The sequence below is a fragment of the Passer montanus genome, unplaced genomic scaffold, assembly GCF_014805655.1.
Source record: "Passer montanus isolate IOZ18808 unplaced genomic scaffold, ASM1480565v1 scaffold43, whole genome shotgun sequence".
Lineage (NCBI taxonomy): Eukaryota > Metazoa > Chordata > Aves > Passeriformes > Passeridae > Passer > Passer montanus.
This window is the reverse complement of record NW_024369151.1, coordinates 5,247,616-5,274,121: the sequence shown is the minus strand read 5'-3', so window position 1 is coordinate 5,274,121 and position 26,506 is coordinate 5,247,616. Positions and strand designations below refer to the sequence as shown.

The 26,506-nt window shown below is 60.4% G+C and overlaps 5 protein-coding genes across 10 annotated transcripts in view; all 5 read right to left on the bottom strand.

Annotated features, from left to right (window-relative positions):
- Positions 1-2,255: 2,255 nt before the first annotated feature.
- On the bottom strand, positions 2,256-6,264 carry AK1 (adenylate kinase 1). Of its 2 annotated transcripts, none has more exons than XM_039719972.1 (6): positions 6,021-6,264; positions 4,470-4,505; positions 3,809-3,972; positions 3,478-3,594; positions 2,783-2,974; positions 2,256-2,480 (listed from the first exon to the last, which is right to left on the bottom strand). In XM_039719972.1, the coding sequence occupies exons 1-6, from the start codon at positions 6,028-6,030 to the stop codon at positions 2,415-2,417; spliced, it is 585 nt and encodes a 194-aa protein (XP_039575906.1). In that variant the 5' UTR covers positions 6,031-6,264; the 3' UTR covers positions 2,256-2,414. The 2 variants fall into 2 exon arrangements, with proteins under 2 accessions (XP_039575906.1, XP_039575905.1); XM_039719971.1 differs by lacking the exon at positions 6,021-6,264 and adding an exon at positions 4,679-4,835.
- Positions 6,265-8,672: 2,408 nt separating this feature from the next.
- ST6GALNAC6 (ST6 N-acetylgalactosaminide alpha-2,6-sialyltransferase 6) lies at positions 8,673-12,539 on the bottom strand. Of its 2 annotated transcripts, none has more exons than XM_039719970.1 (6): positions 11,983-12,539; positions 11,090-11,186; positions 10,785-10,964; positions 10,224-10,621; positions 9,926-10,033; positions 8,673-9,847 (listed from the first exon to the last, which is right to left on the bottom strand). In XM_039719970.1, exons 2-6 carry the CDS (start codon positions 11,102-11,104, stop codon positions 9,658-9,660), a joined length of 891 nt encoding a protein of 296 aa, XP_039575904.1. In that variant the 5' UTR covers positions 11,105-11,186; positions 11,983-12,539; the 3' UTR covers positions 8,673-9,657. The 2 variants fall into 2 exon arrangements, with proteins under 2 accessions (XP_039575904.1, XP_039575903.1); XM_039719969.1 differs by having other exon boundaries at positions 11,090-11,154; positions 11,983-12,097.
- Positions 12,540-13,446: 907 nt separating this feature from the next.
- Positions 13,447-16,789, bottom strand: ST6GALNAC4 (ST6 N-acetylgalactosaminide alpha-2,6-sialyltransferase 4). Of its 2 annotated transcripts, none has more exons than XM_039719951.1 (6): positions 16,261-16,789; positions 15,583-15,659; positions 15,147-15,317; positions 14,592-15,004; positions 14,338-14,445; positions 13,447-14,257 (listed from the first exon to the last, which is right to left on the bottom strand). In XM_039719951.1, the coding sequence occupies exons 2-6, from the start codon at positions 15,592-15,594 to the stop codon at positions 14,068-14,070; spliced, it is 894 nt and encodes a 297-aa protein (XP_039575885.1). In that variant the 5' UTR covers positions 15,595-15,659; positions 16,261-16,789; the 3' UTR covers positions 13,447-14,067. The 2 variants fall into 2 exon arrangements, with proteins under 2 accessions (XP_039575885.1, XP_039575884.1); XM_039719950.1 differs by lacking the exon at positions 16,261-16,789 and adding an exon at positions 15,908-15,988.
- A 357-nt stretch (positions 16,790-17,146) lies between these two features.
- DPM2 (dolichyl-phosphate mannosyltransferase subunit 2, regulatory) lies at positions 17,147-19,885 on the bottom strand. Its single transcript, XM_039719952.1, has 4 exons — positions 19,820-19,885; positions 19,408-19,497; positions 18,266-18,368; positions 17,147-17,973 (listed from the first exon to the last, which is right to left on the bottom strand). Exons 1-4 carry the CDS (start codon positions 19,820-19,822, stop codon positions 17,915-17,917), a joined length of 255 nt encoding a protein of 84 aa, XP_039575886.1. The 5' UTR covers positions 19,823-19,885; the 3' UTR covers positions 17,147-17,914.
- An 847-nt stretch (positions 19,886-20,732) lies between these two features.
- Positions 20,733-26,506, bottom strand: part of FAM102A (family with sequence similarity 102 member A) — a 37,667-nt gene continuing 31,893 nt past the window's right edge. For all 3 annotated transcript variants that reach the window (XM_039719946.1, XM_039719947.1, XM_039719948.1), the window contains one exon: positions 20,733-25,841. In XM_039719946.1, coding sequence (XP_039575880.1) covers positions 25,796-25,841 — 46 coding nt within the window. In that variant the 3' untranslated portion in view covers positions 20,733-25,795. The remainder of the gene's footprint in view (positions 25,842-26,506) is intronic.

The following is a 26,506-nucleotide window of genomic DNA, read 5'->3' as shown; positions in this document are numbered from 1 at the left end:
CCACAGGGGTTCTGTCTTCTGGGGACACCCAAATTACTCCCGAGCTGCCCCCGGGCATGGGGAAGGGGCTGCCCCGACCTTCAGCCCCGCTGCTCCCAGCCAGCGCCCTGGCAGGGTCACAGGCTGGTGGCTGCCCCATGGATGCCCGGTGTGGTGGGCAGGTGGAAGCCCCCGAGCACCGCTGCCTGCCGTGCCTGTACCCTCGGCCAGGCCGCAGCTGGGGCTGCCCTGGAGGTGGGCTTGGGTCAGGAGATGCCTCGGGACAAGGGATTAGGGAGTCACGGGCAGGGGGGTCACAGCTGAGCATGGCCAAAGGGGCACCAGGCACCCCCTTCTGCACTCCTGCCCCGTTCCTCCCCACACCTCTGCTGGCCGAGGTGAGAGCCCTCACACAGCTCCCAGTGGGGCTGGGACCCTCACGCCAGGGTGGGCGCAGGTCCCCGGGGGTGGGGTCGATTCACGGTTCACGGGCATGGGGACAGATTGGAAGCGTGCCAGGGAAGTCAGCGACGCCTGTCCCCAGCAGCCAGGATGTCCCCGGAGATGTCTGTGACCCGGGGTGAGCAGCAACCATCTCCCATGACAGAGCACTGCCATCTCCTGGGGACCGCGGGGACGGTGCTCACCCGGGGATGGGGACCGGGACCCGGCACGGGATCCTCTGGGTCCCTGACACCATTCTCCTCGCGGTGACACCACAGGACAACGACCAAGAGACCCTCAGTGATGGACACTGGGATGGTGGCAGCCATGGTGTGACAGAAGGAGGGTGCCCGTGGCTGTGGGGTGGCCACATGTGCAGCTCTCTGCACCCCATTCGGCCCAGTATCTTGCCCCCTCGCAGCTTATGGGATGGCCTTGAGATTTCAAACCATAGGAAGAGCATCTAAACCTCAACACCAAGCACTCAGGGCTGTACTGGGGAGCAGGTCAGGGTCCCTGTCCCACTCCCTACCCGGGTAACCACCTGGGGAAACTGAGGCACACTCACAGCACACCCACAAAGGGCTGAAGGCACAAGAGAGATGTGTCTCCCCCTCCCCAGTTTTAGGCCCTGGTGTCCCAAACCACACGACCCCTCTGCCCCCTCGTTCCCCCAGCACGAGGCAAGCACTTGCCAGCCCCAGCCCTGGATCCAGGTCCTGGCAGTGTCCCAGCCCCGGCCGGATGGCTGCATCCTTCCTGCCCGCCTGCCTCCCCCAGTGCCCCAGCTCTGCCAGTGCCTCGGGGCCCGGAGCACGGGGCTGACGTCGGGCTGACTGGTGAGTTTGGGTTTTCGTCTTGGGGAGTTTTGTTTTTTCCCTGCTGGCTTCCTTTCTCCACTCTGACTCCTTGGCCTCGTGGCCTTGGCTGACCCCAGCGCTGCCGCCCCTCCTGCCCTCCCAGCCCCTGGCTCTGTGCCCGGCTCCAGCAGCCCAAAAGTAAGTGGTGGGGGGCCCTGTTGGGGTTGCAGCTCTGCTGCCTGCTGCCTTCCCTGTGGCTGGGTAAACCCTGTCCCCAAGCTCCACTGCAGCCCCTCTGCTGTGGCATTGTGCCTGTGTGGTTCTGTGGGTGCTGGGGAGCCCCCACAGCCCCTATTCCCTACACCAGCACCCCAACTGCCCGTCTGCTGGGGTCCTGTGACTCACCACCATGAGTCCCCCAGCCAGGAGGACACCCAGCCTGGTGGCTGGGCTCATCTGGGTGTCCCCAGCACATTCCTTATCCCCTGGGGTAGGGGCTGAGCAGTGAGTGTCCAGGCACAGCAGGACAGCGAACACCCCACTCCAGGGCATCGTACAAACCATCACAGCGTACCCCAAAAAACCCTGCCAGCCAAGAGAAACAAGGAAATGCCAAGGCATGAAAGCAGTGGAAATCCCCATCCCAAATCCGGTCGCCTGCAGCCCCTGGCAGGCAGTGGGAGAGCTGAGACGCGTGTGCAGGACACGGCTCAGATGCTGCCTGTGCGTCCGGACACACACCCAGAGCACGAGGGGCTTCACAGTCGGGACAGACCGAGGGCAGCCCGGACTGGCTGCAGGATGCAGGCACAGGCTCCCTGCAGGCCACGGATTGGGAAGCCGGGGCGAGCGGCCGGGATGCTCCCTCCCTTCCTCTGAGCGCAGCATCCCGCTGCCCCGGCGGGATAAACACCCGCTTCCTGCCCTTAATCAGCTCCAGAGGGGCTGGGGGGAGGACAGAGAGGGAGAAAAAAAAAAAAAACCGCTGGAAAGAAAAACTCATTTCCTGCGACAGAAGAAAAAGATAAAGTCTGGATTCATTAAAGTGAACTTTACTGGGGAGAGACGGGAAAGAGCCAAACACAATGTCCTTGAAATTTCCTCCGCACGGCTCCGTCCACGAAAACAGGATAAAGCCGCTTCCGCTGTCTCTGCTGGAGTGCACTGGGGGGAACTGGGGCCGGGGCTCGGTTACAGGCAGTCCAGGTGGGTGCAGACCTGCTGGAAAACCTCCTCCACAGAGCCCTCGGCGTTGAGCTGGGTACAGAGGGGACAGCTGGGGGACTTGCCCGAGGGCTCTCATCCCAGAGCAACTGGAACTCTCCCAAGGATGCATTTTGGCCATGGGTGAAGAGACCAGGGCTCATTTAGGGCAAAGGAGTGCAGGCCATCCTTAGAGGGGGTTGTGTTGGGAATGAGGGGGGTCAGGCCCACCCCAAACTAGGCAGGATTGAGTTTTCCTGCTTCCCTCATCATCCCCATCCACCACTTCCCCTCCCCAGGGACACAAGCCCCAAGCTGTGGGGCTGGGGGTGCTGGCATCAGCCACGTTCCCTTACCTGGCGGACGATGCCTCTGCTCTTGTAGAAGGCAATGACAGGCTCAGTGGCCTTGTAGTAGGTCTCCAGACGCTTCTTGATGGTCTCCTCATTGTCATCCACCCTCCCGCTGGTCTCTCCTCGCTTCAGCAGGCGTTTCACCATTGTGTCCTTGCCCGCATCCACGTACAGCAGCAGCGTGGGGGGCGCGATCTGTGCACAGAGGGGACCTGGCTGTCACCACACTGAGTTGGTGTGGGTCTGGTTTGGTTTGGGGGAGTGGCGGTGGTCAGCATGAGGGTCACAGATGTCCCCACACTACCCTCTGCCCCTCTCCATATGGGTCTGGGGAGAAGCAGGACACAGAGATGTCCCCACACCATCCTCCCACTGCTTTGGTTTGGAAGCACCAGGACATTCTTCCAGTGGCCTCTAGGGCCATGTAGAGGAAGGCAAAGGAACACTGCAGCCAAGCCCTGGCTCTCTGCCACCACCATCATGTCAGCAGTGTTGTCACGCTCTGTCAGCCTGAGGACAGCCTGGTCCCTCCCACTGTGCTCTGGGCACAGGCTGTCCCCGAGGCAGGGGGACCTGCTGCCCAGTTTGGACCCTTCTGGGATGTGCTCTCTGCTGGGATGGGGAGGCCAGGCTGCTGCTGGATTGAACCCTGTGCTAAGCTGGTGTGTGGCACGGCCCAGCACAGCACCAGTGCTCACCTTCTTTTCAAACTCCTCTCCCTGCTTCACCTCGCGGGGGTACCCATCGATCAGGAAGCCCTTGGACACGTCTGCTTTGGCCACCATGGCGTCCCGCAGCATGTCCAGCACCGTGTCCTGGAGGGGGGAGGACAGAGCTGCTATGGCTGACATGGGACAACAGGACTCCCACCCAGCATCCCATGGTCCCTGCAGAATCCCTGCTGCAAACCCCGCCCTGGGATGGCAGGGCCAGAAATGCCTGAGCCACGAGTTCACCATTCCTGTGGTAGCCCCACTGACACCCCTGCACACCCCATAACGTGGCAGCTGGTGGCTGGTAGGGACTCACCAGGGGCACCAGCTCTCCCTTCTCCATGATGGCCTGCAGCTTCTTGCCCCGCTCGGAGCCCGAGCTGACCTCTGCCCGCAGCAGGTCCCCCGTGGACAGGTGGGTGTAGCCATACTTCTGCACGATCTTCTCACACTGCGTCCCTTTGCCCGAGCCAGGGCCACCTGCAAGGCACACGTGTGCCCCAAGCCATGGGTGAGGAGAGGGACGGCTACATGGGAGCAGCAGCACAGACACACAGGAGTCCTCAGAGCTCAGTGACGTGTCCATTTGTGTCCCCAGGCCCAGCACCAAGTGGATGGACAGAGCTTCTCCTGAGGTTGCCCAAGTGTTTAGGGGTGGCATGGGCTGTTGAGAATCGGCATGTGGGCACTACACCCTGATGGCACCCAGGGCACCACCACCAGGGTTTGGTCACATTACCTCCCAGAGATCTGTTGTCACATCACCCCAGATGCTGCCACCCCATGCCTGGCCAGAGGTGCCCTCCTGGTCCCAGCATACCCCATGTGGACTCAAGGAGCCAAGCTGGAGCCATGGCCATCCCACAGTGCCTGGGAATAGCCCCGTCTCAGCCTCCAGCCCTGTTTCCCCAGCCTAGAGCTACAGGAAAAAGGCCTGGGCTGACCCCACCAGTGACAGGACCCAGACACAGACTTACCCACCACAAAGATGATTTTGTGCTGCTTGAGCTTTTCTGGAAAAGAGAAAGGAAAAAAAAAATTATCAAAAGCCAAAAGGTCCATCAGGGAGTGAGGTGTCCCCAGGGGGTGCCAAATCCAGGGCAGGCATCCCTGGGGATAGAGGGGACCGATCCAGGAGAGTCCTGGGGAGAAGATGGAGAGGGAAGCAGACGTGTGTCCTGGTCACCTGGGCAGGCTGGGCTGTCTGGCCACGTCTGAGCACAAAGACCCCAGGGCACCTCGGCCGTGGGGCTGGAATTCCAGTGCCACGTGGTGTCCCAGAGGTGCTCATTGTCCACGGCTCCACCGCAGGCAGGGACTGGCCTCATCCATCCCTGTGGCCGGCTCCTCACCCCGCTGGGCTACCTGGGGCCGTGGCAGGCTGGGCTTGGCACGGCCGCCTCGAGCACCTGGCACAACCCCGGCAGTGCCTGGACCCCAGCATCGCTCCCTGGACTGGGGGGCCGACGTGCAAGTGGCACTGAGCACCCCGTCCCTGCCCAGCACCCTGGCACAGGGCTCTCACCACCTGTGGGATCTGCGCACCAGCTGTGGTGGGGGGTGATGCCAGGGTGGGATGCCGAAGGGGGAAGCAGAGCTAAAAATAAAGTTGAGCTGCTCTGGGGCCACTTTCCCATCTCCTGATTACAGCTGGATGAAATTTCAGCTCCTTGGCACCCAGCACTCCCCAGAGCTGGGGACGGAGCCAAGTGTCTGGCAGGGACCAATGGGATGTGGGGCATGTGGGGGGGCTGGAGGGACAGGGGGATGGACAGAAGAGAGGGAGGCAAGGACACAGGGGCACGTGGAGGGGGGGAATGCAAAGAGGACCAGGGCTGCACGTAATGGGGACAAATGCAGGGGGGACAGAGGGGACAGAGGCAGGGAGGGAAGGGGAATGCAGAGGGGGGGGATGGGGGGGGACCAAGGGGATGGATGGATGGAGAGCTGCTTTACCTGTTAGTTGCCATAGCTGGAAGCCCATCCAGAAGCCTTTCCATTGGCATCTCCCTGTTTTGTGAATACCTGTAACAACACCCTGGTGAAAGAGCTCTTCCAGAGGTAGTTTGGACCATGAACTGAAATCCCAGGTTGCTCTGGAGACAGTTGAAGGAAAGATAGGATGGAGGAGATGCAAAATTAGCATAACAATGCACCTTTAATTCAACTTGAAGGAAATAATTGAAGACTAGTTGTCACTTACGTGTGTGAGAGGACGAGGGCTGCGCGTAATGGGGAAAAATGCAGGGGGGCCAGAGGGGACAGAGGCAGGGAGGGAAGGGGAATGCAGAGGGGGTGGATGGGGGGGGACCAAGGGGATGGATGCAGGGGGGACCAAAGGGGGACAGGGGCATGCAGAGGGGATGGCTGCAGGGGGGACAAATGGGATTAATTGCTGGGGAGATTGATGCAGGGGGCAACCAAGGAAAAGGATACAAGGGAGACAGGGAGATGCAGAGGGAATGGATGCAGGGGACACGGAGGGGACAGATGGAGCTGGAATGCATGCAGGGAGATGGATCACTCACCTGTCGACATGCTGCCGAGGTCCAGGCACAGAAGCACTTAAGGCTGCCAGAAAAGAGCAGGATAAACAACTCAGCACATCAGGTCACCAAGAGTCTGGGGAGAAAAAGGCTCTCCCCAAAAAGGGTCTCCCTTTTTGGCCATGATGGTGCCCAGCTCCAAGGCCAGACTGGGGGGATGGGACAGAAGACACAGCTCCTGTCTCGGCCCTGGAATAGGGAGCTGAGTGATCTCTGCTCCTGCGGCCATCACTCACCTGGCTCCCAGCAGTCACCCTCCGCATCCGGCTGCGGTAAGGGCATCCCCATGCCGGGTGACGCGTGGTGACGTGCCGGCTTCCTCCCCTGCCCTGCCCACATCCCAATGCCTGGGGTGCTGCCCGACAGCAGGAAACCCGCTGGGGATGCCCGGTGCCACCGCAACACCGAGGGATGCGGGCAGCACCCCCAGCTCCCCGGGGGCTGGTTTGAGGGGGGTGTCCCGAGGAGGGGGTTCCAGCACCCCGCCGCACCCCCAGGACCTCGAGGGCGTGTTTGGCCACCCCAGCTGCCCACACCCAGCCCCGCAGCAGCCGACCTGCTTGGCCACAGTGCGTCACCCCGAACCGGCTGGACGGGGTGCAGGGAGGGGGATCCCGTGGCCAGAGGAGCCCGCAGCCGCTGCCAGGTCGTGTTACACCTCGAAAGGGCAGGGGCTAAGAATGGCCGGGCTGAAAGCGGCACCGGGTCACATCCCACCAGCGCTGCGGGGACACAGTCCGGAGATGTCCCCGCGGGGTTTGGGGAGCGCGGGACCCCCGGGTGCCTCATCGCGGGGTGCAGAGCCCCGGGACAGCCGGCAGCGGTCCCGGTGGGGCGGCAGGGGGCTGCGGGCATGGCCGGCCCTCAGTGCGAGCTGGGCGCGGACCCGGCGCGGTGCCGGTGCCGCGGGTGATGCGGAGGTGACCGCTCCGGAGGCGATGGGGGCGCGCTGGGGAGGGGGCTCGGGGCTGGGCAGGGGGCTCAGGCTGGCCTGCTGACCCCCCAGCCAAGGCCCTGGGGGTGCCCCCCGCCATCTCAGCCCCCGCCAGCTCCAGCGCACCGCTCCCCTTCCATCGGCGGCCAGCGCGCCGCAGCCCCTCCCCGGGACCCGAGCCCGGTCCCGGGCTGCTCCAGCAGCCCCGCGGGGCCCCGCCAACCCTGGCCTCGCCAAGCAAAGCCCCCCGCGGACGGGCGGGACGCGGCGGTGCCACCCGGTTAAACACGCTCCGCTCGGGGCGCGGGTCCGCCCGCCAGGGCAGCCCCGCCCTGCCGGGTCTGGGGTCTCCGGGCCGCCCCCAGCGCCTCGCACGGGAATGCTTTCTGTGTCACCGTCCTCATGTCGCCTCCCCTTTTCCGTCCCCATTCCGTTCTCATGTCCCCATCCCTCTCCCTGGTGCCCATCCCTGTCCCTGATGTCCCCATTCCTGTCCCTGCTGTCCCCATCCTTGTCCCTAATACCCTCATGCCCCCATCCCTTTGTCCATCCCTAATGTTCCCATCCTATCCCCATTCCCCCATTCCCATCCCCACTGTCACCACCCTTGTCCCTAATGTCCTTATGTCCCCATCCCTATGTCCCCATGCCCTCACGCCCAGCTTACACACCCCTCTGCCTCAGCTCCGGGGGTGTAAAACCCCGGGGGTGCTGTGTCCCTGTCAACATCTGCTCAGTGAGAGATGCCGGATGCCAAAGCCAATAGTACAGATTTTATTTAACAATAAAATGTGAGGTAGAGAAATAAATAGAAAATAGGGATTGTGTGTGTGGGGGAGAGAGAGATCAGTCGAGCAGAAGATTGTCACCACCCCTGGATCCCTCAGCATCCCGTTGGTCCTTCCTCACCCCGGTCTTCGTGGTGGTGGGGGTCCCAAGGCTGTTGAAAACGTCTCACTATTTATACATTTTTGCAAATGAAGGCATTAATGCTCATTGGCCACACAGTTCCTTTATTCCATTGGTTAAGTGATTCCCTCTCTTCTAATGCTAATTAATCCCATGCTCAGTCTCTCAGGTTCATCTCCCCCTGCCAGAATTGCCTTCTACCCAGCTGGAGCTGATCCCATCCACCACTTACCTGGCTGGCTTTGCTTGTGGATTCTTTGTGTTATCAGTGACACATTCCTCTCCTCCAGTTTTGTTTACCACCCCTAATCCGAGGTAATGCTCGGACAACAGTGCCACCTTTATCTTATCTCAAATTTCTCTTATGAATCCAGCAGCGGGAAGAGGAGCTTTGGTGGTTGGTTTGCTGTCTATCCCATAAATTGGGGTGATCTGTTTGGCCAGGGACATGTGTGTGAGCAGCTGCCCCTCCACAGCTTGTCTGGATGTCACCCAGGATGTGCCAGACCAGGCCCAGAGCCAGTGCCACCGTGCTGCTCCCTTCTGTGCCACCAGAATTTGAGACAGGCAATGGTGACCTCCCAGTCCTTACCTGCCCTTCCTCCTCCTCTGTGGCTGCAGAGACCCCTCCCAAGACTCTGTGACCCCAGGGCACCTGGCTGGGGGTGACACAAGCTGGGGAGGTCTCAGCTGTCACCGCTGGTCACCTTGCTGCACCCCCCTGAGTGCCCAGGGACAGCATTGCTGGGGCTCACTGCCATCATCCCCAAAAACCCGTCCAGAGCCAGGGCTCAAGGTACCAGACTGCAGCAATATTTATTCCTGTACAAACAATTACAAAACACGGGTGCCCCACTGCGTCCCCAGCACCCAGCCCCCCAAAACCCCAGCCACAGCCAGAGGGAAACTGAGGAATGGATTCCTGCCAAGGCTCAGCACCCAAACACACCACATTTAGGTGCTTTCCCCAGTTCAATTTCTCTGCTGCTGAGAAATTAAAGTCCTGTCCCAGCCACAGGATGTCACCAGGCACCACTGGCCCCCACTACCTGCCCACTTCTAAATTGTTCACAGGCAGCTGCTGGCCCTTTGTTTCCATCGATGAGCAGCCCCTGCTCACTCCTTCATCCAGGAAGCCCAAGTAGAAACCCCAGGATTAGAAGTGGGGAGAAAAAAAGCCAAAACCCCCTAAAAGCTCCCAAAAATCCCATCTTCCAGTTAGAAAAGGTTTTGGCAGTGTGGGGCACAGCAGTGCTGGGAGGGGCTGGCGTTTTTGGGGTGCTGGGACAGGGAGGGTGGTAATGTCACCCCCGTGGCGTCCCACCAAAAACTGTGGGGTTCTGCTGTGGGAAGGATGACTGAGGACTGGGATGAGGGGCTGGGGATGGCAGGGGGGGCTGAGCTCCAAAGAGGGGGGTCTCCTCACCCAGACGGTTGGGGGAAAGAGTCTCTGTGGTGACCCCAAAGCTGAGCTGAGGGGACCTGGAGCCCCCTTACAGCCTCACAGGGGCTGCAATGTGCGTGGACCAGGATGGGGCAGGGTATCAACCCAAGTGTCCTGCACATGGAGGGGGGACACCCCAAATCTTACATTCACCACCTGGTCCCCAAAAACCAGCTCAAAACCCAACACATCCCAGGTGCCAGGAGCCACCATGCACAGCAGCAGCGGTCCTGTGGGAGGCAGCTGGTGGATCCCACCACTCCCAGGGGGATGCAGGGGAACCCCCATCCATCCCAGCGACAGGGGTGTGCCCAGCAGGCGTGGGGCAGCCCCTAGGTCCAGGTGGGATGGGAGAAGGTGATGTTGTAGAGGCCGGCCCAGCTGGCAAAGACCCTTTTCTCAGTGATGAAGCGGTGGTGGTTGCCCCGGCGGCTCCGCTCGTTGTGGATGTAGGTCGTGCACTCGTCAGGGCCCTTGGGCTCGTAGTAGTGGTAGGGCAGGCGCCGGGGTGGCGGGTGGTGGCTGCAGTGGGGAAAGAAACACGGGGTGAGCCCCACGGTGGGGTCAGGGCGCTGGGTGGGGGACTGGGGGTCTCCTCACCCGCAGTAGCTGGGCGGCACCATGCCGTAGACGTGGATGGCGTCGCACAGCTCCACCGCGATCACCATGGTGAACCAGCCAGTGCTGAGCCACGAGCGAGACTTCTCCCTGGGGAGGGGAAACAACAGCAAGGGTGGCAGGGGTGAGGTGATGTGGATAATGGACCCCCTCAGTGTGCCCAGCGTGCCTCAGGGACTCCCAGCTCGATGCTGCAGCCCGTGATGCAGCTCCAAGAGTCAGCTCTGTGCTGGGAACCTGGAGAAAGGGGGACACAGCATGAGAGGTGGCTCTGAGGTACCTGTCCTTCCCTGTCTCTCCCCGGAACAGGTCATCAAACTGCTTCATGCGGCCGGGGGACACAACGTAGGCTGTCATGTTGGGGAACGAGGCGCAGACACGCTGGATGATCTTCAGGAGGCTCTTCTGCATCTTGGTGGGCGGCCCCCAGAAGATGAAGATGGTCTCCGGGGTCTTGTTGACGAACTCCTGGGGCCGCTTGAGGACACGGTAGAGGCTGGAGTGGGCCACCACGCGGAAGCTGGTCTTGTTGCCCACATCAGCACTGTAGCCCGTGGTGGGAGCATCGTTCATGCGGATGGTGCACTCAGCCCCGTCGATGGCCGTGCCCAGGTGGGTGCCCAGGAGGTGGCTGGAGCTGGTGACAATGACGCACTGGTGGCAGCGGGCAGTCAGGGTCTGGCGATGACAAGTGCCATCAGCAGGTGACTTTTGGTGACAGCGTGGACAGGGTACTGTTCCCTGCGGAGCCGCTGTCCTCGGTAGGGGACAGCTCGGCTGGATGCCAGCAGAGGGACATTCCACGTCACTGCCCAGGCCCGGCCCTGTGCCCAGCCCGTACCTTGTTCCCGCAGACGGGCAGGTACCCGCTTTTCACCCCCCACTTCTTGAGGTCGGGGGGCCGGCGGGCTCTGCCCCGCAGGCGGCTGTAGGGGAACACCTCGCTCCCGTTGCCGGAGCTGTAGATGATCAGCAACATGATCAGGGCAAAGAGGACCCCCAGGGCGGCGGCACGCTGGCTCTGCGGGCGGGGGGACAGCGTCAGCCGCTGCCCCCACCCCGCGGGGGTGCATCCACCCCTCTCCCAAGGCATCTCCAGCAGGATGCCTCCCCAGGAGGTCCCCGAGGTGACTCTCTGGCACTCACCGTGCTGCCACTCATGTCTCTGTGCCAGCCTCAGCACACAGCGACTGCCGGCGTCCCGCGAGCACCTGCAAGGCATGTGGTCACCCCAGCCTGGCACCTGCAAGGCATGTGGTCACCCCCAGCATGGCCCATTGTCCCCGGGTGGGGATACAGGTACACAGGATGAGTCACCAGGTCCCCCTCTGAAGAGGAGAATCCCCCGGAATTTATGAGGGGAAAAGAAGGCTGGTTGACAGAGGCTGGGCAGACTCCGGGGTGTGGAAGAGCCAAACCCAGGCGAAGCTCGTGCCTGGGGAATCCCCACGTTAAGCTGGGTCCAGGGAGGATTATCCTCCCCTCGTGGGGATGAAACCACTCAAACCGCAGGGTTAGGGAGGGTCAGCCTGCTGCTCGTGCAGTGAAATTCCATTAAAACCACCGCCACAGGAGCCTTGGATCAGGAGGGAATGGAAGGAAGTGAGACCTGCCCCACTCAGCACATCCAGCAGACCTGCAGGGACCTCTCCAGCCTCTCTAACTTCCACTCCAAGTGGACTGACCCAGTTTAGTTTTGGGAGCCCTGGTTAGTGAGCCCCAGCCATTCCCGCAGCGCTCCAAGCAAATGGAAATTAAAAACCACTGAAGCCTCTTTACTAATTGTCGCAAGGAAAATTATGCAACAGCTTGAGATCAACCCCTGGGGGGAGCTGACACCTCGAAGGGCCCTCGGGGCCGGCGGTGGTGCCAAAGGCAGCAGCCTGCCCGGGCAGCCCAGGCCACGGCCGGCGTGCGGATGCTGAGGGGCTTCACCGTGCAAGGGCTGGGGGCGCGGAGGGACCCCCACTCCCGGACCCGCTCCCTGCGCAGCCCTCGGGCCGTGCGGAGCCGCGGCGGGGCGCGCCCCGCGGCCTCACCTGCTGCGGGCTCTCATGAGGGCTCCGTCACCTCCTGCGCCCCGCGGGCGGCGGGCGCGGCCCGGCCCCTCCGGCGGGCTCGGCCATGGCCGGCAGCGGGGCCCACACTGCCGCTCTGCGGGAGAACGCTGCTTCAGACCCGGCCCCTCCGCCCCGGGGGTCCCCCAGCCCCGGATGCGAACCCTCCCGCCCTGCGGGGAGGGAAAACCCGCCCGGCCCCGGGGGCGAGCCTCCCGGCACCCTACGTGCGGGTCCTCCCCCGCCCCGGGGAGCACCCCCCGGCCCCGGCGGCACGGGAGCGAGCGGGACCCTTCCTGCCCCTCCATCCCCTGTGCACCGGCCCCGGGGGCAGGGGCCGCTGGCCCGCCCGGACACGGCGCCTTCCGCCCCCGCACCGGCGGAACGGGCCCGGCTCAGCTCCGCCGAGCGCCCCGGCCCGCAGCGCGCCCCGGCACCGCGACACCGCTGCCGGTACCGATATCGATACCGCTGCCGGTACCGCTACCGTTACCGCGGCCGTTACTGATATCGCTGCCGTTACTGATACCGCTGCCAATACCGACCGCGCCACTCCGCCGCCCAGGCCGGGTCCTAGTGCCGCCCTCCCGGGATCGGAGCCCCGCCGGGTCCTAGTGCCGCCCTCCCGGTATGGGGGAGCCCCGCCGGGTCCTAGTGCCGCCCTCCCGGTGTGGAGGAGCCCCGCCGGGAAGGACCGGGACTGATTCCCCGGTCGCCGAGGGCAGCGGGGATGGGGCAGCGCTGCCCGGCTGTGCCCGGAGCAGCAGCCGAGCCTGCCCGCTGCCGGCGCAGCGCATTGCCGGGATGCCGAGCTCTCCCCCGCGCTGGCCCGGCAGCTCAGGGCCCCGCTCGGGGGTTTCGTGGCGCAGGGGGACGGCTCCACCTCTATCCCCGACGCCTGTCCAGAGGGGTTCTGGCTCCGCTGTGCCGGTGATGCACTGCCCTGCAGGAACCAGCCCTGGCAGCACCCCCGGTTCCTGAACCACTCGCTGCTCACTGCACCCTCTCTTAAATCTGCTCCTCCTCTCAGCCCTGGTGCCCCAGATAGCCCCGGACCCACCCAAACATGTGCCGTCTGTTTACACGTCCAAAGGGCTGCTGTGGGCTCAAGGCCATGCACTTGCCCATGGCATATCCCATCTCTCCAGGCACATGGGAGCTGCCAGTGCCCTGTGACAGCCCAGCAGCACTGAGCCCTGTGGCACTGAGGATCACCCCAGACCCAGCTCCCATCCTGCAGAGATGCAGCTGCTGGTTCCCTAATAACCTCAACTGCTTTCAGCACTCTCTTCCATGTTTAGGCTCAGCTCTATACCCCCTTATCACCTCTCCCTCTTATTTATAGCCTGGCAGCCTGTGATGAGGTGTTGAGTATCCCTCCTCCCTCACTCCTTGTCCTGTCCTGCAGCCACAAGGGGCACAGCACGGGGCACAGCACGGGGCACCACAGAATTAAAAACAATTTTAATGGCCACATTTGCTTTGGTCTGAATCCAAGGACACTTGTGACAAGGCAACTTGTAGCCCCTAGGGCACAGGTGGCTCCAGGGCTTCCCAGCTGAGGGGATGCAGGCACCAAGCAGCAGAAGGCAGAGCCTGGATCCAGCTGCCTGCACCCCACACCCAGCACTGTCCAGAGGGCATGAGTGGGGCAAGGACCATGAAGTAGAACTTTGTCTCTATGAGGCACCAGTTTGTGGCCCTGGTGGAGCTGAGCATTTCTGCCCCATGTCCTGCTGGAGTCCAGCAGCATGTCTAATTCTGCATTAAATATTCCTCCTAGTAGAGAGAGCAGAAACCAGGTCTCCCTGGGTCCATCCAGGCAGGCGTTTGGAGCTGGTGGGGCTGCATGGGTCCGGCTCATGGCCCCCATGTACCAACAGGGGGTTCCCAGCCCATCCACCAGCTGGGGAAACAGGCACTGCTGCTGCAGAGACGGAGACTCCCTGCTCCAGGGCTTGGCAAAAGGCGTCCAACCGTGCCACTGGCGGAGCTGAGACGTGTTGCTGCAGGATGAGGGCTGCCCTGCCGCCGAGGTTCCTGCCGCCTCACGCCGTGGCTGGCGCCCTACCTGCCTGCCCAGGATGGGTGCTTGAAGACAATGTTCCTCCTCTTGGCCCAGCGGGAGAAGATGGCTTTCTCGGTGATGAAGCGGTGCCCGGCCCGGCGAGCTTGCTCGTGCACCAGGTACATCCTGCACTCGTCCAGCCGGCCCTTCTCAAAGTAGTGGTACGGCACGCTGGAGTGGTTCTTTTCCCTGGAGGAGGGGACAGGGTGAGTGTGGGGCTTGGGGGGACACCAGAGCACCCTACACCTGCCCCTGCCACCCCTCCACACCTGCAGTAGCTGTCGCTGACCATGCCGAAGACACAGATCCGCTCGCACAGCTCCATGGCCAGGATCATGGTGAACCAGCCCGTGCTCAGGAAGGAGCCCGATTTCATCCTGCAAACATCGTGGTCACACTGCAGTGGGTGGCACTGCTGCTGCCCCACCTGGGTGGTAGTGCCACCACCACAGGTGCTTGATGGTGGGGACAGGTACATGAGGGGGACCCGATGAGACCTCCTGACCTCAGGAGCCAGCAGTACCTGTTCTTCCCTGTCTCGTTCTGGAAGACATCATCACAGTATGTCATCTTCTCCTCGGTCAGGGTGTAGATCTGCAGCTGGGGGTACTTTTCCATCACCTTGACCAGCGCCTGGTAGGTTGAGCCCATCTTCTCCCTGTTCATCTTTTTTGCTGGCCCCCAGATGAAGTAAAGGGTCTCTTGGGACTGCTGGAAGAAGTAGGGCTGGTTGCCCAGCAGCAGCGGCACGCTGGTGTGCGAGACCACCCGGATAGTGCTGCGCGCCCCCACGTCCTGCTCGTAGCCGCTGGTGGGGGCATGGTTCATGCGCAGCACGCACTCCTGCCCGTCGATGGCCTGTCCCAGCTGCGAGCCCAGCATCTGCCCCGAGCTGGACACCACGGCGCAGTGGCGGCACAGCGCTCGCTCCAGCGGCTGTGGGGAGAGGCACCGTCAGCTCCTCCTTCCCTCCCGCAGCCGCTGGGCACACCACAGCCCCTGCCTGCCCGTCCCAAGGGACAGGAAAACCGAGGCACAGGTGGCCGAGCCGCCCCAGCGCTGCCCCATCCCCACGCACCTTCCCGTCGGGAACGCGGCTGTAGCCCTGGAAGCTGCGGACGCTGGATGCGGCGGGGCTGTCCCGCAGCCCCGGGGCCGAGCAGCGGGGCTGCACGCGGCCGTGGTAGCAGAGCAGGATGTACAGCACCGCCGCCACCGCCGCGCACACCAGCGTCAGGAAGAGCCGGACCTGGAAGCGGAGCGGGGGGAGCTCTCCGGGCCTGCCCACGTGCACCGGCCCCGCGCCGATGCCGGTGGCCCCGCGGCCACGGGCGAGCTGCCCCTCGGAGGGTGCTGAGGCGTGCTGGGGGGACCGGTGCGGGGTGCCGGGCCCGGTTCACTGCCTGCAGCGGCGATGCCCGCACGCCCTCCGGGCTCGGTGCCGCCCGCGGGCACCGGCAGCAGCCGGGCTCGGCCCGCTCCGGCCCCTCGCCCCTGCCCCAGCGGGTACTCACCAGCGTCTTCATCCTCGGGGCGCTGGCGAATCCCCGGGCGGGCTCCGGGGGTCACCGGGAGGGCGGGGGCTCGCACCCTGCAAGCGGAGCGGGCTCAGCGGCGGCGCCCGGGGCGAGGTCGCCAAGCGGGATCGCCCCGGTCCCCAACGCCCCGGGCTCCCCTCCACGCCTCGTGCCGGGACCCCCCCGAGGCCACTACCGGGATCCCCCCGCATCCTCATTCCCATTCCCCGGGGTCCCCCACGTGTGCAGCTCCCTCCGCCGCCCCGCCGGGCAGGGCTCGGGGCCGGGGTGTCTCCCGGTTCCCGGTGCCGGCCGCACTCACCGAGCCGGGAGCCACCGGCGGGTCCTGCATCCCGCCCGGAGTGGGGCTGGCGGGCCGCGGCGGGGCGGAGCCGAGCGGGCAGAGCCGGAACCGGCACCGGGACCGCCCCCGGCCGCCCGCCCCGCCCCGCGACCCCGCTGCCCCGGGGCCGCGCCCGCCCCGCCCGCGCGCTCGTGCCCGCCGCACCGGGAGCGCGCCCCGCGCCCCCCGCGCGTGTCCCGACACCGCTCCCGCCCCTCGCCCTACCGCGTGCCTCGGCAGCGACCCCACGGCTCTCCCCCTCCCGCTCTGCCCTCCCAGGCTCGCCCCCCGCTCGGGGGTCCCGCAGCCTCCCCGTGCCCCGGCTCTCTCACCGGGCAGCACCGGCTCCCGACGAGCCCCGGCACAGCACGGGGATCCGGAATGGCTCAGGAGCGGGACCAAGGCAGGCGAGACCCTGCTACCCCAGACCCCATCCAGGGGCCCCAGGGCCATCACCTGCAGCGCCTCCTGCCAGGGTCAGGCCACAGAGCATCCATGGGAAGTGTCCCCAGAGAGAGCTGCCTGCTGGCCTGGGGGGGCACTGGAGATAAAGAAATACGAGATGTAACCTTGAAAACCGATCCTCCCCAGTGTCCTGAACAGGCCTGGAGCAGAGGAAGTGACAGGGACACTGCTGGGATCCTGCACAGGAAGCAAGGCGGGAGGGGGAGGTCACACCGGCAGCTGCTCAGTCACCCTTGAATTCTTCCACCCTTTGCCTCCTTCTGCCCCAGCCCAAAACCACCCCTGTGGGATGGGCTGAGCCCCGGGCAGCAGGTGAGCAGCAGCGAAGGGCAGCAGGGGGTTGGACAGCTCAGCACGGCCTGGCAGCCTCTGCAGGAGATGGAAACAAACCTGCAGCCAGAGCCTCACCTCTGGAGCCTCTGCTGGCTCCTGCAGCCAGGCTCAGCTGTGGCCCTCGGCTGTCCCAAGCCAGCAGCATCACCCAGGCAGGATGGGAGACCGTGGGACATGCTGCTGGCAGGCAGTTCACAGTATAAACAAGGGTTGGGGTGCCCCAGAGCTACCCTCCCCAGGCAGGGTGCAGCCCCAAGCACGGCAGAGCCAGCATTTTTGGCCAGGTTGTCTCTGCTGCTTCCATGCCTGACCTCACCAGCACGCCCTTTTCAGCAGGATGTCGTGCACTGCCAGGGCCTTGCAGCTGAACCCACCCTGGCAGGGCTGTGGCACCCCTTGGCATGGGCAGAGGACAGGGAGTGAGACCTCACAGACCTTTATTGAGTGTGATCCTGCTTGCCATGGTCCAGGGGAGCTGCCAGGGCAGCAGCTGCTGCCAGGAGAGGAAACCCCAGGGGAAGGACACTGCCACCACACCAGCCTGGCTGGCACATGGAGCCTTGTCCAGGCAGGAACTCAGCCAGGACTGAGAGCTGTGATGGGAACCACACCCAACACTTCCCTGTGATCCAGGACATCTCCTCAGCACCCCCTCAGCTGGGTGGGACACAGGGGACTGTCCCTGCTCCCTCTGCATGCCCAGCCTCGTGGGAGTCCCTCTTCAGAAGGGCAAGAGCCCCCAGCACTGTGATTAGCCCTTCCAGAAGCAAATGGAGAAGGCAAACCTGTCCTTTCCAAGCCCAAAGTCTCATTTCTCTCCTTTCAGATTAGAATCAAAAAAACCCCACAAACTGTAGGTAAACTTTTAAATAAAATTCCCAGAAGGAACAAACTACTGGGCTGAGCCAGAGCTGAAGGGAAGGAGTGCCCAGAGAGTGGGCAGGGCAGCCCCAGCTGGGGAGCAGTCCCTCAGCAGGGGCTCTGGTCCCTCACTTGATGAGCCTTGGATGAATCCTGCTTCTCTCTGGTCAGTGAATTGTAAACTACGTGTTTAGTCTCTGCAGGAGGGAACGTGGGAGCAGCTCAGTGCTGGGCACCTTGGAGATGTCTGCCTGGAGCTGCAGGAAAAGTCTTTTCCTGGCTATGATGCTGCAGCGTGGGCACCTCCTCATCTCCTCAGCTGGGCCTTCAGTCTGATTTCTTGGCATGTTTCCTGCTCTTCCACATGACAAACATTATAAAAACACCTGCCGAGAGAGAGAGAGCCAATTCAGGTAGGAAACACATAATTCCAGTCCCTTCTACAACACCTGGCAATGAGAAACAGAATCTTAGCAGAGAGCACTAAAATTCTGCTGTCCAGAGGCTCAAACAGCCAAAAATCACACACACACAGCCCCAAGTCCCTGTGCCAGGCCAAGCTGCAACAGCAACCACAGAGAGTGCCGAGAGTGTCACACATCAGCTAAACCCCTAGCAACCCTCCTCTCTCTTCCCAATTTAGAAGTTTCTAATTAGAAGCACAGAAATACCCCTCACCTATAAATAGCAGCAGCAGGAGCCCGGCTGCCACAGGGATGATAACTGCATATTCCCGAGGCAGGAAGTACTGGTGGATCCCGTGGTCGCTGTCGATGAAGGGCTGCAGGGACACAGAGGGGGTCAGCAGGTGGGCACAAACACCTCGAGGTTTTAGGGAGAAACATGGAAATCTCTGGTGTGGGATGGCTAAAAAAGGGTGCCCAGACCTGCAGGTGGCTCGGCCACAGAGACCCAGAGTGGTGGGCAGTGGAGGGTTTGGTGCTGAGCGGACAGTGAGGGGTGGCTGTGGGGCTGCACAGGGTGGGCAGAGCTGCTGGTGCAGAGCACAGCAAATCCCTGTCCCCGTGCCCTGCCGAGGGGAGCAGCTGGCTCCGTGCTCCGTGGCTGTCCCAGCAGGATCGCTGTGCAAGGCCAGTGGAAGGCTCCGGACACTAGGGAGCACTGTGAGGACTGGGATGCTCCTACAGCTCTGGGAATGCCGGCAGCACACACGTGGATCGGGCAGCAGAGTGAGCAGATGCAAGAGGGGAATTCAAACCCCTTGGAGATGGAGGGGAAGCTGGTGGGAGTTCAGACATTAATCCAAGGCTGAACCTGGCCTCTCACACCTGGAAAGATTGTGGAGAGAAGTTTCTTTCCGAGGAGAAAATCACTAATGGCCTCAGCTGATGTGTCCCCAGAAATGGGCAGCCTCACAATCACTTTCCCAGAGCCCTGCATTCCCTAAACTCTTGTTTAGTTTTACAAATCTCCTAGCAGATTTGTTAAGATTTGTCTTTCTATGTTTCCCTCTGTCGTCTCCCACCAGAACCAGGAATCTGGGGGATGTGGACATAGATGAGTACTCCTCCATCAGGGCCAGGCCTCAGCTCTTCCCAATGGCTCATCCAGCCCTAGGGCCAGCCCAGCTTGGAACAGCAGGTGGGCACCACGATCAGTGTTTGGTCCTGCCCAGGCGAGGCCAGGAACACCCAGCTGGGACAAGGACAGTGCCAGCACACAGAGGAAAACCTGCCCTGAAATTTTTAACCCACAAGTCGAGTCCTTCGGGCACACAGACACGTCACCACCTGAACAAAGGCCAGGGAAACACCTGGGCATGGACTGACTGGGCTTATATTGGCCAGAGGGACCCGTACCAGCACGATGATCCAGAGCGTGTAGTAAACAAAGAGGACGAGGCTGAAGGCGACCAAGCCGAACCCAACCAGCTGGTCCGTCGCTGTGGCCTGCAGGGGAGAGACAGAGCGGGGTCCCCACGCCGCCCGGGCCCGGGCAGCGGCTCCGCGGGGCTCGGACACCGCGGGGCCCGGACACCGCGGGGCTCAGACAGACACCGCGGGGCTCGGACACCGCCGGGCTCACCCCCGGGGCCGCGCCGCAGGGAGCTCCCGAGCCGGGCCGCGCACCGCAGCCCCGGGGCCGCGCCCGGGCCCAGTCTCTCCGCAGAGGCGGCAGTCAGGGAGCCTCGCCGCAACTCGGCCCAAGCCCCCCGTGCCGAGCGGGACCGACCCTCCCTCCCCCGCCGCTCCGGGCCGGGCCCTCACTCACCATGGCGCCCCGGCCTCCTCCCCGCCGGCCCCGCCTTTCCGGCGCTCCCGCCAATCAGCGAGCGGTCCGCCAACCCCGCCCCGGGAGCGGCCAATCGGCGGCGGCGGGCGGGGCGCGCGCGAGGCCCCGCCCCGAGCTCCGTCACGTCCCGGAGCCGCGGAACGCCCGGAGAGAGCGGCGGGAACGGGCCGGGAACGGGACCGGAGAGAGGGGCGGGAACGGGGCGGGCCCGGGCCGAGAGGAGAGGAGAGGAGAGGAGAGGAGGGTGGCCGGGTGCGGGGCTGGCACGGGAGGGCGGCAGGGCAGCGCTCCCAGCCCGTTCCTGGAGCGCTCCTTGCCCCGTCTCGCCGCAGCCCCGCAGTCCCGCTCCCGCTCCCCGCTCCGCTGCCGCAGCTGCGGGCTCGGTGCCCGGAGCTGGGGTGGGGATGGATCCTGGCACCGGATCAGCCGAGGCTCTGGGAAGGTGGAAGATTAAAAGCTGCCTCCTCCCAGGGCTGCTGTTCCCCTCCAGCCCTGTCAGGCAGTGTGTCTGGGCACTGAATTGGGCTCTCCCTCCATTAAAGGGGTGGTGAGCCTGTGGTGTTTGAGGGGCTATGCAGGCACAAGCCCTGAGGACCCAGAGATTTCTATTCCTTGTGCCCTGCTGGGCTGTGGGCCCCGTCCCCAGCAGGAGAGGCAGAGCCTAGGCTGGGGCAGATGGGATAAAGCACAGGACTCTGCTGGTGCCTCAGGCAGGTGCCACCTTTTCCTGGGATTGCTGCTTCCATGGGACTGGTGCTGTGCTGCCAGCTCCTTCTCCAGCTCAGGGAAGGGCTGGCAGGGATCTCAATCAGAGCAGGCAAAACCAAACTGTTCTAGGCCTGAGCATGCCCCTCTCACCCCACAGCATTTAAAACAAGAAACAGAGCAAAAATCAGTGTGAAGTACCAAAAAAACCTTTATTTTTCCCCCAAACCATAACAACATTTGACATTATACTGATTTCCTCATATATTTGTTATTTCTCTACATTAGGAACCAGATACAGAAAATACAAACACGATCTGTTGAATCAAAGACGGCACAGCATTCCGTTAGAAAAAGAAACAAAAAAAACTAGAGGAGCAAGATAGAAATGGTGAAAAATAGTCATTCCCTCCAGCCCAAACTTTCCAAGAATCATCATCAAAATAGAGCAGTGGAAGTAGCTTCTCTTTCTAAACGCACTTCTGCTTTAAGACAAAAGTTAGATTTATCTTTAGATTTTCAAAGTAAAAAAATGTTAAACTATCTTTCAAGCAATTTTGGAAGTTTGCATAGACCCATTCCCTTTCCAAAAATATCAGCCATCTCTCTATAGAATCTGATACAAATCGAGTGCGCCTCAGCCGAAGGTCACCAAGCTCAATTCACTTTCAAGAAAATAAAACATGATCTCCCCTTCCCCTCCCTCCCCCCACAAAAATATGGGCTCTCCTGTTATTCCACGTGTTTGAGGCGAGTTCCAGGCTCAGCCGCATCCCTCGCTCAGAGCTCCACCCCAATTCCTTTTCATTTCCCAGGTTTGCACGCCTGCTGCTCCGGAGGCAGCGGGATCGGAGGGTGCAGGGAGGGGGCTGATGGACACAGCTCTCGGGAGGGAACTGGGGGGAATTTTGCATTCATCAATCCCTCCCCGCAGCCAGGGAGTGGCTTTTCAAGGACAAACACCTGCAGCCAGGCAGAGTTTGTAGGAACTTGTCCCTGGGGACTGGCCTTGTCCAAAGGGCTCGGTCACCAGAGCAAGAACTCAGCTAGAGACCAGTGGGGCAGCAGGGAGGGTGAGGGGGCTGCAGCCCCGGGTAAGGCAGCGAGGAGGGCAGGGGAGCCCCTCACCAGGAGGGGTGTAACTGTGGTGCTCTAGCGTACCTGGAGTGAGGTTTTCCCAGAGGTTCCTGGCAGCAGTGCAGAGACCAGCTGCACTGCCACCTGCTTAAAAAGAAACAGCAACGACAAAATAAATAAAAAGTCAACCCCTCCTATTCAGATGAGAATGAAATACTATTTCTTCAGGCCTCCACCTGGGTTGGAACCCTCTAAAAACTGAAGCAAACGTTTAAAAGGGCTTGTTAACCTTTCTGCAGGGGGCAAAGTGATGTGGCAATGGGGGGGGAGAAATCACACGCCTGCTGCCCATCACTCCAAGGGTCAGAACAGCACCAGGCCCCCATTTAAAGTGCTGACCATACAAAAGATGATGATGAGGGAGCAACATCCTTCTCCTCCCTTTTCCCATCACAATTTCCAACTGAAATCCATCTCCTTCACCAAGTAACAACTAAGCCTATTCTTCTGGACACTCAGTTTTATATTGGTTTTAAAAAAAAGAAAAGTTAGTAAAAAAGTTACACTGAATTTCCTAACGCTTTGCAATGTGCTTCCACCAACTAAAGGTCTAGAAACCAGGAGCAGAGCCCACACGTTTTACCTGATCCTGAGACTGAAGCAGAGAGCCAGCTCTGCTCTCCAGGGCCAGCCAGGCGTGAGCAGCCCTGCTCGTCAGCATCAGAGACCCAGGGGATGCAGAGTCTTGCCAATAAGGTCCTTTTACTTGTTTAAGCCACCTCTGAATCCCCTGAGAAGGGGAACAACGTGGGAAAGAACATTCCCCCCCTAAGCCCCCCCTGAAATAAAATATCAATGAAACAATAATGCAGTGAAAAAAACACCAGCCTGCTGGGTTTGTATAAAAAAAATTCCATAAACTTCACAACAAAAAAGAAAAAATCCGAAGGAAAGTAGCCAGCGGTTTGGGTCTGGAAACTGATTCACTTCTTAAATGTTCAAAGTCCAACAAGGAACAGGCAGCAGCGATGCCACAAGGAAAAAAGTGCTCATGAGATGCAGCTTCCTGAGGCAGCAGTGAGCCTGTGGGACCAGAGACCCCACAGCCACCCCCTCGGGTGCCCACGGCTGCCAAGGGACTGCTGGGCACTGCTTGTGCTGGATGCACAGCAGGAGCTCTGCACGGGATCCACAAACAGGAACAGACTGCTCCTTCCTCCCTCCACGTCTGCTCCAGGTTCCCCAGCTGTGCTGCACAAGGCTGGATGACTAGGACTACTTACTCACTCAAAACCAGGGGCAGGAGAGCTAAAAAGCCACACAAAGACCAGAATCTGTGGAGGGACTAACGTGGAGACAAGGAAGAAATACCCTACGAGACACAGTTACCAGAAATGCAAGCACTGATGTGCCAAGCCACTGGAAGAGAAGTCAAAGGCGTGCCCAGGTTGCCCACAGGGATGTGATGGAGCAGGTTGTGCCTCTGCCAGCCTGGGAAGAAGAGACCAGTGCTCTCAAAAGCTCAACTGCTTCTCCTCTTGCTTTGCTGGGAAGATATTCCTCCCTCTGTCCCACTGATTTCGTGACAAGCCAAGCTGCCAGTGCCTTGGAGCAGCCGACTCCTGCCAGTGCAGGCCAGAAGAATGGCCTGGGATCCCAAGTGCTCTGACAGGGACTGCCATTGTTTCTCATGGGAACAGAAGCAAAGCAGCAAAATGAGCTGGGTTTTAGCCTCTTTCTTGGCTTATGCTTGCTCCTTTCAAGTCCTGGTTGGATCTGATTTCCCGAGGGGCTTTGCTGGCCCCCGGGGAGCAGCCAGAGCCTGGGCTCTGCAGGGCCATGCACAGAGGGCAGAACAGCCCCTGCTGTCCCAGCTCCCTCTGCCCTCACCCTGACCTGAGCAGACGGGCAGGCCAGGCCTGGCTCTCTGGCACTGCCCCAGGGAGAGAGAAACACAAGCAGTTCTCTCCTTCCTGCAGACACGTGGCACCCCAGGAACAGGGCAGGATGCTCAGCAGCCTGCAAGTGAGTGCCAAACCTACCCAGGCTGAATGAAGAAGAGATCACCAATAAAAAAACCTAGCAAGTGTGAAAGAGCTTTTGTTCTAAACAGTCTCAAAAGATCCAACACTTTTCCCCTACATTAAACCAAACCAAGGTGTTGTCTGTATCCCCTTTTTACCCTAATTCAAATTTAATTCCCTTTGAAGGGAAAGGGTAGAAAAGATGCATATCCTATATGTGGTCTGTCCAAACACAGAAAGAAACCTCTTGACTCGAAGAGAGAAACCATCAAAACAGAGTAAGCAACTGTATGGTTTTACACACTGCTGAGCACCCTCCCCATGCAGCATCCTTAGCTAGAAGGGTAAAAAAAAAAAAAAAAGCTAAATCAAGGCCCTTTCATTCCTTGTTTCTCATTCTGCCAGATTCCCTTTTCCAGCAGCTCATCTGCATGCATTCTGGCCAAAGAGACCACAGTTAATGCCTTTTTTTCTCCTTTAAAAGAGGCTTTACAATAACTAAGAATTTGAACAACGTGATCAGTTACAAGTCTTTCCTTGCTGAACAGAGTGAGTGTGTGCCTGTACACACACACAAGTGCCAGAGGGGAGCCAGGTCCTGAGTGTGGAACTGCTCCGAGGGCACGGCTGCCGAGTGCCACCACAGAACACTGGCAACAGAGGAATGGGCACTACACAGAAATAGCTTATCAGCTGCACAGGGAGGGCTGCAAGCACAGCCTGCTGCTGGCCCACAGCCAGGGGCTGCCCAGATCCTCGCTGGCACTTCAGCTGCCAGGAGAAACCTCCAGTGGGAGCTGAAAGGGATCCACATCTCTGCCACACACTGCAAGGAAAGGTGTCAAACAACTGCAGAAACCAAACCCAAAGAAGAGCAATTGAAAGATCAACCAGAGAACAGTTTGAAGCCTTGTCAGAAGAGTTCACTCACCACAGAGCAGGTCAGAACAGCTGCTGTGGCTAATGCAGCAGCAAACACCCCTTCTACTCTTGACGGCAGAGACAGTAGCTTCTCCCGAGCCCTGAAAGGAACCAGCACAGGCACAGATCTCTGCTGACAAGACAAGAAAGGCCAAGCAACACCAAATCCCTTACTGGCCCAGGCCAAGAGAGGCAACTGACACCACCTCAACAGAGAGACCACTGCAGTCAACTGCATCCAGCTCTGGCCCAGGGAAGAGCTGTCAGACAAGATTCTTTTCACAGTCCAAGAAGGGCAGTTCCCTTCCTGAGCCAATGAAACAAGAAAAAAAAAAAAAAACAAAGAAAGAGGCTTTGTATTCCAAGCTCCAACAGGACTATTTGCTGAATCAGTTCAGCAAACACAGATTATACTCCTGGAATAGTGAGTAGAAGCCTCCTCCAGGTAAAATCCATAACCTCTAAAGTGCTCCTGCTAATGCTAGTTGATGAACACCCCCTTCCATGCCCAGCAGTGGAAGGGCTGCTGCAGTCAGTGGTGTGATGAGCACTCACATTTAACCGTTCACCAGCTCCCAGCTGGATTGCAGCAGAGTTTTCTGAAATGCACTTTTGGGAAGTATTTCCTATGAGAAGATGTTGTTTGGGGACGTGAGGATAGGAAGGTGAAGCGTACACCACAGCATACCTTGTTCAGTAAAACCATTGCCTTCCTTGGGAGGTGATGTTCCCTTGCAGAGTCAATGGAATAAAGCATCCTGCAAGTGGCCATGTCACCATGTCCCCAACAAGCAGCTCTGGGTTTGGTTAGAATGGTTTCCCCCACCCCCAGTGGTCTGAAGAGTTCACAGTGGTATAACCCAATGTTTTGGGGAGACAGAAACTGAGAAGTCCCCTGCTGCAAGTGAATGGGTGGAATGAGGGATGCAGATGAGCAACATCCTCTGGGACTAGCCCAAGGATAAGCCCCACAGACACCTTGTGTCTGAGCAGGAACAGGGGAAGGCATGCACTGGAAGGACCAGGAAGCAGAGAAGGACAATACCAATGCAGGGAAAGTGCATGTTCTGGAGTGGTCTCGGAGTAGTTCTGCAGTGCAAACATGTGGGGAGGGGCGTGGAGAAATCCCTTCTGGAATGCTGCATGAAGAGAGGTAAAGGTTGGCATCCGTGTGGCAGCGGCCTGGGTAGGGGGCCTGTGTCCAGCAGCTCTACCCTGTTCTTCACATTTAGTGGGTTTCAATCACCACTGGCTCGTAAACTCCAGATGAGACCCTGGGGAGGCAGAGGGGAAGAGGGGCTGGTTATTTTCCAGTCATTTTGAGTAACCAGGCTCTGATTCAGAGCTCTCCACTCTCACACATCATCTTCAGCCCACTGAGAACACTGCCAGTAACGAGTCAGCCTTGTGGGAAGTCAGTCCTTGGAGGGGACAAAGGGGTGGCAAGTCAGCAACAGAGCACTGGAGAGAGCTGGGTGTGACACACGAGCCCTTCCAGAGGACACAGCAAAGGGGAGTATCCTACCCAGAACAAAGCCTGCCTGCCTTTGCTGTGCTCCCAGTTTTGTTACCAGCTTGATACATCTTTGCATTACCATTACTGCTCTATTTAATTCAATGAAAAGATGCAATAAAGCCTCAAACACAACTGGCCAAGAGCTGTACTAAGAACTATAGTGGCAAGAAAAAGTTTTACTGCTTCAGAAGGCTTTAATGAGAGAACAAGCCCTCGATGATTATGGAAGAGGCAGGGAGAAGGGACAATAAGAGGCAGGGAGAAGGGACAATAAACCCCACTCTGCTGCAGTTTTGCTGCAGGCCAGCAGGAGGCAAATCTCCCTCCTTCAGGAACAATCGGGAACCAGCCTCTACCATTTTGTCCTTTCACTCCTCACTTCTGTTCCTGGGTCTAGCAACCAGGATCCCATTATCCCTCTGA

What these genes read in the sequence shown, in the direction of transcription:
- AK1 (XM_039719971.1), bottom strand. Translation starts at nt 4,820, where the DNA reads ATGAGGCCAGTCCCTGCCTGCGGTGGAGCCGTGGACAATGAGCACCTC. An exon ending in AGGGAGAGCTGGTGCCCCTG is followed by an intron (nt 3,595 to 3,808) that starts GTGAGTCCCTAC and finishes TCCCCCCTCCAG; the next exon opens with GACACGGTGCTGGACATGCT. An exon ending in GAGAGGAGTTTGAAAAGAAG is followed by an intron (nt 2,975 to 3,477) that starts GTGAGCACTGGT and finishes CTCTGTGCACAG; the next exon opens with ATCGCGCCCCCCACGCTGCT.
- ST6GALNAC6 (XM_039719970.1), bottom strand. An exon ending in GGAGAGACAGGGAAGGACAG is followed by an intron (nt 10,034 to 10,223) that starts GTACCTCAGAGC and finishes TCCCCTCCCCAG; the next exon opens with GGAGAAGTCTCGCTCGTGGC. An exon ending in GTGCCGCCCAGCTACTGCGG is followed by an intron (nt 9,848 to 9,925) that starts GTGAGGAGACCC and finishes TCCCCACTGCAG; the next exon opens with CCACCACCCGCCACCCCGGC.
- ST6GALNAC4 (XM_039719951.1), bottom strand. An exon ending in GCCGCGTTCCCGACGGGAAG is followed by an intron (nt 15,005 to 15,146) that starts GTGCGTGGGGAT and finishes CTCTCCCCACAG; the next exon opens with CCGCTGGAGCGAGCGCTGTG. An exon ending in AACGAGACAGGGAAGAACAG is followed by an intron (nt 14,446 to 14,591) that starts GTACTGCTGGCT and finishes CGATGTTTGCAG; the next exon opens with GATGAAATCGGGCTCCTTCC.
- DPM2 (XM_039719952.1), bottom strand. An exon ending in CGCTCTGGATCATCGTGCTG is followed by an intron (nt 18,369 to 19,407) that starts GTACGGGTCCCT and finishes GTGTCCCTGCAG; the next exon opens with CCCTTCATCGACAGCGACCA. An exon ending in CCTGCTGCTGCTATTTATAG is followed by an intron (nt 17,974 to 18,265) that starts GTGAGGGGTATT and finishes CTCTCTCGGCAG; the next exon opens with GTGTTTTTATAATGTTTGTC.